This window comes from Teleopsis dalmanni, chromosome 1 (genome assembly GCF_002237135.1).
Source record: "Teleopsis dalmanni isolate 2A chromosome 1, ASM223713v2, whole genome shotgun sequence".
Classification (NCBI taxonomy): domain Eukaryota; kingdom Metazoa; phylum Arthropoda; class Insecta; order Diptera; family Diopsidae; genus Teleopsis; species Teleopsis dalmanni.
Window position 1 is genome coordinate 22,463,498 of NC_051846.1, and position 9,136 is coordinate 22,472,633.

The 9,136-nt window shown below is 29.9% G+C and overlaps 1 protein-coding gene across 1 annotated transcript in view; it reads left to right on the forward strand.

Moving 5' to 3' along the window:
- Positions 1 to 6,994: 6,994 nt before the first annotated feature.
- The window catches only part of LOC119678179 (protein still life, isoforms C/SIF type 2-like), a 16,333-nt gene continuing 14,191 nt past the window's right edge, over positions 6,995 to 9,136 (forward strand). The window contains exon 1 of the mRNA XM_038089881.1: positions 6,995 to 7,111. Within this exon, the coding sequence (XP_037945809.1) occupies positions 6,995 to 7,111 (117 nt within the window). The remainder of the gene's footprint in view (positions 7,112 to 9,136) is intronic.

Genomic DNA, 9,136 nt, shown 5'->3' on the forward strand with positions numbered 1-9,136 from the left:
GAATTTTATGACTGACACTAACGAGGATGTTTATATACACATTGTATCGTAATAGAAACATATGTTAGAGACATTAATTCAGTTTGTAAGATGTTTTTCCACAGTTTTTGTTACTTAAATCAAAACATTGTTTATATTCCAGTTTAATATATTACAGTTTAATAAAATTCATTCATTTTACGGTCACAAGTAAAACGCTTTTTGCTTTAAACGAACTACTGTTTCTGGATATGTTTGTAAGCGGCAACACTAAACACTAGTAAGAAGCTGCAACCCAGGCAAATGTCAGTAAGTGAAGAAGTGTCAATGTATGACGAGAAGAGTCAGAGTGGTCATTCAATAGTGTCTGTGGTCATTTGAGTGATCTATTGTAACAATAACTCCATTCAATAATGATAATGAGAAAAACTCATGATTTGATGATGATTAATTTTGAAGTGATTTTAGAGAAATATCGTTTGAAGCATAATATATCTTTCTGATTGTATATAGATTGCACTAATTTTAAGAGCGTGCCATTCTGATTTACTGTGGACTTCCACAGAATTAAACATTTATAGCGCTCTTTTACTGTTGTGTATCTCTGCAGTTTTTTAATGGAGTAGGTGATATAAAATTGTTCTCCAGCTACAACATAACGATATAGGTGTTTAGGAGTCCAATTACTTGAATATAAAGCAGTTTTAGTTTTCATACTCAACATACTTTGTTTTAACGATTTCAGAGCATTCAGAGATATATTATTATTGTTACTGAAGAGAGGGAGTGTAAACTGTGACCTAAAAGATCTATTGTGCCCCTTAATCAGATTATAATGCTTCTCCAAGTCCGATTTCTTTAATGAAAAACAAAATAGAGCCTATATTTCCCAGTTTTGGATCCTTGTGATCCATGAAATACTCTCGTACGAGTTTCTTCTGCTTGTGCATCAGTGTCGGGCACTCCCTAAGCACATCGCGTGCTTTTTCTCTACAGTATCTGCAGTCTGAGTTGGATTGAATTTCTAACTTAAATAGGGGATTATTTAATCTACAGTGACCGGTCAATAATTCCGCAATAATTCTTAGGTTATTTTTTGATTTTTGTTATTATTATTAGGGGATGTAACACTGCGGCCGTCGGGTCTATTGTGACCTTATTGTTTGATTGTGCTATTTAATCATTGAAGCGTTTTAGATTGTAAGTACCTTAAAGCATTTTAGATTGTGATAGTGTTGGTTATTATAAGTCAGTTTTTTGACTATAATATTTTTCAGCTAAAGTCATCTTCCGGCAAGAGTTAGAGCTTAGTATTTCAAAACAAATAACAAATATCTTATAATACAAAAATTTGAATAATTGTTTCAAAACATGATCTGTGTTGAAGTCTATTAATGTGTAGACAGCAAGACTCAAAAAATTCGAACATTTTATTCCTTCAATGAGGAGTGTATTATGGTACAATAACAACTTCTCTTATTGATAAGGTTGGACGCATTTATTCATATCGTTAGTATTTGTCAGATTAAGACTTAAAGATATCAGAAATTGAATTCATTTTATTTATAATGAAAATCATAAAAATATTTCAGTTGCGTATACATAAAATAACAAAATCCTTTTGTGATTCCAATTTTCTTTTTTTTTTTCTTGATTACACATCCCTTTTTTTCCACGTTCGTGATATAATGGAAACATCAATCCATTTCTTGGGTTTTCTAATTATAGTATATGCTTATCTGTTAGCTTATTTTGTAATATTTTTATAAACTGAATATGCTATTTGTTTTAGTCATTCTTACACAAGAGTACAATTATGTAAAAAATGTTATAAAATTATGGCATAAAAAACAAGCCACAAAAACCACAAATATTAACCAGAAAAAACATAAAAACATAAAAATCCTGTATCAGGACAAAGCAAGCAAACTAGCAACAATTGCACAATCGTAAAGGGATTTCAGCTTATGTTTTGCATTTAAACGTTTCTTAATTTCCCCACAGGGTAAAATATTTACAAAAAAACAAAAAAAAAAAAACAAAAAGACACATAACAACCAAAGCAACCAAAACTTTTGGCTGATGTTGTCATATGGAAGTAGTTAATAATATAGCTGGATTTCTCAACTGAACGGAAACAAAAGAAAGAAAAGAAAAGTAGTGTAGATTTACTACAAAGCTTAAATTTTTGGATCAACGTAGCGTATGAGTGACATGAATTAAAATGAGTAATATCCACAAATAGTCATTTGTATGCTCCACCATATTAGAGTTAATTTTTTTTCCATTTATATAAATGTTAAAAGATAGCTACAGAAAAAGTATAAACATATTAATTTTTTTTTGCTAGGAGGTGCTACAGTTTGTCATATACCTATCGCGCTACATGAATTAAGGTGCATTAAATTACAGCTTAACGTCAACGGAACAACGTTTACACTATATATATAGGTATATATGTAAATAGATGTATCCTTTTTTTTGTATGGGAAGTGCATGAACATATAAGTAAAGGTGTTAAAGTAAAAGTAATTTTTTTTAGAATGAGAGACCATGTATGCTACTGAGGCTTAAGTCCACAAATGTTTTTGTAAAAGTTGCAGCAAAAAATTTACATGTTTAACAAAATTTTAAATCTGCTGATATGAGACAAGTGTAGCGTCACAGTGGTTTTGTTCGTAAATTTTTTCTATAAAATTACATATAATAAAATATTTTTTGTAACAAAAAGCTTAGTACTTTTTGAATGAGTAAATTTTAACAAACTTAAGTATTTTGTAACGAGAATGTTATAATATATTACATAAATATGTTAATGGTTGTAAAACATTCTTTTTTATAAATTTTTTAAATATTTTAAATCTAAAAAAATTTAATAATACATAAATGCAACATTAAATACACAGTTGAATTTGAATACAAAAATTTTTATTTTAAATTAATTTAATTAAATTGTTGGGTAAATATATATTTGTTTTATTATATGTTGCTAGTTTTTATTAAATAAAACTATCATAAAAAATTTAATTTGTTTTTGAAATTGCTTTTTAGCAAATAATAAAGAACGTACACATGTTTGTCTTTGCTACAATCGTAGTGAAATTGATAATTCTCAAATAAATGAAAAAAAATGAAAAAAAATGAAAGAAAATACCAAAAATTGGAGTCTCATGTACCATCCCTGCATTTGAAAAATTCTCAACGTAATTGAAAAGCTGAAAAATAAGAAGATAACGCATAATATCGGGTGAAGGTTTTGAAAATGCTGATAGTTATTTTGAAGATATTTTTATTAAAAATAATAATAGACATTTGATAGCAGGAATAATTAACGGAGTAATAGTGCAAAAGTACTTTATTTCCGATTTACTAGAAGATCAGCCAACTGATTGCGATACTATAGCATCCTCATTATTGACATTTTCCGACCAACATTTATGATCGACTGCATCACACAAAATGCAAGTCCAAACAATATTAAATCGTTAACTAATCATCGCCATTACTAAAGGTATTATTATTATTATCCATACTCTATCAAAAGCATAGATTTTTTACATAGTATCTCCATCTATTTCTATCTCTAGCAATATACCATAATGTAATCCAAGTACCGGTTTTAATTTGTTATCAATCTTCTCCAGGTGTTACGTGATCTTCCTCTGTGTCTGTTGCCTTGCGGGTTCCAGTGAAGAGTTATGTGGAATATTTGGTTGTATGGCTTACAAAGAGTGTTATTAAGCCCTTATAAACTGACTTGTTAGTTGCTATCTTCTTGGTTTGTTCGTTGAAGTATTTACATATTTGAATTTCTACTTGGCCACCAAATTCTCCAAATATAACGCAGGCATTTGTTGGTTAAGCTTTGAAGTTTTCTTTGTATTTCACTATTAATCAACCAAATTTCTAATCGATGTGCAACATTTTTGAAGCTACTTATATAGATTATCAGCTATATCAGCTATTACTAAATGTATCTGCATTTGAAACATCCTGCTCATTTTGAACACCACCTTAAGTGCTTTTAAATCCACAGAAATTTCTTTAAGCCACTTAGATAGGCTTACAAAGAGGTATCAATAGTTACTTTATTTTAGTTAGTCGAAATGGTGCAAAATTATAAAAGTTCATTCTTTTTTTAGTACATTTGCCCGCTAAAATGTCTCATTACAAAATACTTAAAACTTGAACAGAAATATGTCCAAACTATATTGCTACGTTTAATTTTGTTACTTGAAGTGGTGAAATAAAGCACTTATTGCTATTTTCAAACATTAATTAGTATTTCCTGTTTGGAAAGTTCTCTTCTCTGACCAACAAGTGTTTAATTTAATTTAATTTCTAACTGAAACACAAATTTCAAAGTAACAAAAGTTAAACGAAACAATTTATGTTGAAAGGGCAAAACACTGCACCATTGAAGTATCCTTTTGTGTGTTGGGCTTTGTTGGGCATGGTCAATGCACAAGTATTTGTGTGCAACATAATTAAATATCTTAATAAGCATGCAACTCAATTAGACAAAATTAATGTATATTTAGGTACATATAAATTATTAAATTTTAATTAAAAAAATTATTTAAAAAATTTAATAAAATGTTATTTTGATCAAGGCGCAACCAAAAAAAAAAAAAAACAAAAATGTTCAGCTATATACTAAGTGCATGTGTACAAACATGTTTATAACGATGATGATAGCAACATTTGTAGTGTTGAGTAGCGGTGGGTGCTAGAATGACGTATACATGTCAACGTCCACTTCTTGTTTGTGCATAATTTTATACTCAAGAAATATTTCATAAAGAAAAGTTGCCCGTAAGCAAAGTACAACACAACGACGACAGCAACAACAACAACAAAAAGTAAAAATCATAACAACAGCACTTTCAACTGAAGCGTATATGTCAAATGGTTGCCAACACTTTAACAGCAATTTACAAAATTAAAAATTATATCAAAAACAGCAAAGCATAGTGTGTGTATCCATGAATAGTGGGGGGACAAGAGGGGACCATTTTTGTGTATGCAATTTAGAAATATTAAAAAGTTCTCAAATGAAATTAAGAAAAATGAGGTTACTGTGTGAAATTGTTGGTTACCTGTACGAAAGCTACAAAATGTATTTCTAAAATAAAGTAGAGGAGATGAAAAATACTAAAAAAATAATTACTTAATAATACTTCTTTTAAATAAATGAAATAGGTAGAAGTAAGGTTGAAACTGTGACAAGTTCCACCAAAAGACCACCGACAAATTCGTTATATATTTTAATAGTTCTTGTTATAAAATATGGATTCTCCTGGTGATTTAGTGTTATACCATACTTAGTGAGAATTGCTGTGATATGTGCTTTTCTGATTCATAAATTCTTTCTTAATAGTTCTATTAGGCCTATGATATTTGTTTCGAAATTTTTTGGAGTTCTCGTGAAAGCGATTTTTAAGAATTATTTACAGATTCTTTGTTTAGGGTGAGTATCGTCACAATATTGGGTACAAATCACTAGGTTGATAATATTGCTTTTTGGTATCTCTCAAAAGCGATTTTTAAGAAATACAGTCAAACCTGCTATCTCTTTCTGTGCGATTTTTTTTTGAGCGTTTTTTTAGTGGGGTTTCTTATATGCGATTGTTTTTACGCGAGTTTTTTGTGCGGTATATAAAATTGGAGTAGTATTGAAGAATTTGTCGGTTATGCATGTGTTATGATTGTAAAGTGTAATGCCTATGTCGAACAGATTCAGTATGAAACCGTAATGGAAAATTACATGATGGATATTATTGATGCGCAAGAAGATCCTGATACAATGACAACAGATAATGTCTAAACAGGAGTCCAATTTCGTTATAAATCAGAATGTCATTTTTTTTGCAATCAAGACTAATTATGTAAGAACTTAAAGTTTTTAAAAGAAGCTTTAAACTTGTTATAGGGTTTTGGTGACATATATGTATAAGCGTCTAGTGATACTCAAAAGAAGACAAGCTTAAAAGAGTAGGAGATAGTATCTGTGAGTAACGAATGCTTAAAAATGTTCACATGTGTGTTTTCTAAATCATAACAGTTCGATTTTGAGTTATTTCCAGAGCGAAACTCTCCTTATGCGGTCTCTATCCTTTGCTAAGGTTGGTTACTGCCAATATACTGAATAGAAATCATAACGTTAACTTTCATAGTATTACATATTTCCTTAAACTAACAAGTACTGTGTGCTATATGGATATGAAGAGAATAAATGACATAGCTTATTGAGCGTCACTAAATGCTTCCTAATTAGCTACACAATTGTCATGGCACTTAGCGTATTCTAGTATACAAATGAGTAATGCATTGTAATGACCACCATTTTTTTTAAAGAAAGGAAACAGAATTGAGCGACTTTTGTTTCAATATATTACAGAATTTTTAAATATTATAAAACATAATATATTCAATATACTATACAGTACCTTAAATTAGTTTCTAATCTGTATTTTTTTAATAACAAGTAATACAACTTTGCATATTTATTTTACATATGTATTTATATTTATATAACTTTAATAGATTAAAGTAACAAGTGCCACAAGATATATTTATAAATTATTCTCAACACAAAACATTTATAAATCCATAATTCTCAACATATTATCTTCACACAGAAACTTTAATTATAAGGTTAAAAACAAAACATAATATTTATATTTTATTTCTTTTGTTTATCTAGTCAAAAATTGCAGCCTGAATACGAAACCAACTCTGATGTGACAGATAAAATAACTTCAGCGTACAACATGTCGTATGAGTGATATTAATTTTGATTGCATCTCTTTAGGCGCATGCATAACTTAAAACAATAATTTATGTTGCTTATCGGGCTTAAGATTATTTCAACGAAACAATAATATACTTAACAAAACAATGGCAACTAAAACAATCAAAAAGCCAGAAATATACAATACTTAAGGCATGTTTCGTACTTAGAGCGGAGATGTTCGCTAAAATCTGAGCTTAAGTCGGAATGAAATGTTGCAATATGAAATTCACAAATGGGTTTCCATGTGTTGATTTCGTTTGTGCAGCATGTGAAGTGAATTTGGTTTTGGATACGCTCTTGGCGGCTGCTTCGCAAGCGCAATTAAGAAAGATTTGTGTACGTGCCCCCTAAGGACAATTTAATACTATATTTTGCAGTGCTCAGTTGAATGGGTTTTCGGATTTTGGCAACTGTAATTGTTTGTGCTTCGAGTAGTTTGAGAAGGAAAAATTTTCGGAAATTTATTATCTGGTATTTTTCAAGTGAAACTTTTGTTTTAATTAAACTCCAACAAAACTGGAGAAACAGTTTGCTTAAGATTGAATCGAAAATCCTTTGGTTCGTTAGATTTGAACAATGAAAATTGATTCTTTACTTGATTCATAGAAGCCGAAGAAGTTTATACTCGTTGGAGTTTTTTTTTTTTGAAGTGATAATTGACTTTTCAGTGAACTTTTGCTGGTTTTTAGTGCTGTAAACTAGCACTTTAATTTTGTGTTTAGTACTGTTTGCAGCATTTGTTTTTGTTAGTTGTGACAGTTTGCTTGTGGTTTTATTGTTGTTGTAGTCCACAGAGTCATAGTTAGCAAAGAACATTAAAGAAATTATGAATACCTATACATGAGTTAGAACATAGGTAGGTGATGAAAGTGTGAGAGAGGAGCGAATAAGATTGGATATTGGTATGATTTGAATTGTATCAAAGCATAGAAATCTAGCAACTTTAATAAGGAGGCTCGAAAAATTGATTATATTAAAGTTGTTATGTGTGTATTGGACAAGAGAATAAATGGGCGACATCATGCAGGTAAAGTTGCACACATTGATATTTGATGCATTTATGCGTAACGAATCATATGGCAATATGCAAACCTCAATTAGGCTAACACAGTTTTTGTTGTGGCATCGTTCTTCTCGGGAGATATTAGGTGGGGACCTATTGAGTCGTTTGTTGTAGTGTAACCGTGGTTTGGAAGTAGATACTACATTTGTATGGAGGGCTGTTAGTCCATGTGTACTGATGTTAGCTGCATTTTAATAGGTGTCGATATATACATGATATGAAGTAAGGAATGCATCATGGTAGAAGTGCTCTACTAAAAATGTTATCATAGGGTTATTTATATGTATCCAAGATATCGCTTAGACAGCAGTCAGTTATCTCCTATTAAAGAAGCATTTTAGATTCTGCGATGAAACAGGTCAGCAGACGACATGCGATAGTAGATGATTACAATTCGAAAAACTGTATTCTGACAATTGTATGATATTCCATTGTGTCTCTCAGAGTTGTGGGATCTACACTACAAGAAAACGTTTTGTTGCTTTCAATGTGTCCAGTATAGTTTCCTTATCTTTATTCCAGCAACAATCTGCAAGAGCCTTCAACACCTTATTGCATGATTACAATCAGCTACATATCGCAGTTGTATCTGTAGAAAAGTTCAAAATACCATCGATTTGTATTGTCTTCGTTGTTGTAAATTATTTTGCCTCATTTCTAATACTGTTAGCCAGCAAATTTTCTTCCTTTGTTAGTTTGTACTTTTTTTTGTAATTTTTGGTGCTGTTAGCTTGCACTTAAAATTTTGCTTTTTTATTGTAAACATACGTGTGAGCAAACTTAGATGTAGATTAGTAGCATGGTTGGAGTCAATAAGCTTATTTTATAATTAATATGAGTTCAGTTTAACAGAGTAACTATAATTGCTTCTAAATTTGCACTTTGACAATAAAAAATAGCAAAGAAAAATTTAGAAAATTATATACAAATCGAAATTGCAGTGTATTATTTTTAATTTATGATTTTATAATAAATGCACAATGTCAATGTTTACGAAAAATTGTTAATGTTTAAATCAATATATACTCTAGCTCCTTGCTTTGCATGTTCTTTAAGTTAAGACCTTATCTATAAATTTTTTAGATTTAAGGTTAATGAATAATAAATCGTTCTTTATAAATTAATGAATTTATTAAAAACCAAAATTTTTTTGTATGGTTTGGAAATTAAAGCGAATTTCACACATTTAAATGATGTATGTTATAGCTTTTAAGGTGCGCTGATTCTGCGCTTCAAATTTGGCAGGACATGCTTTCGATACCTGGTACTTACACTGTCAAAAAATTATTAACAAGACT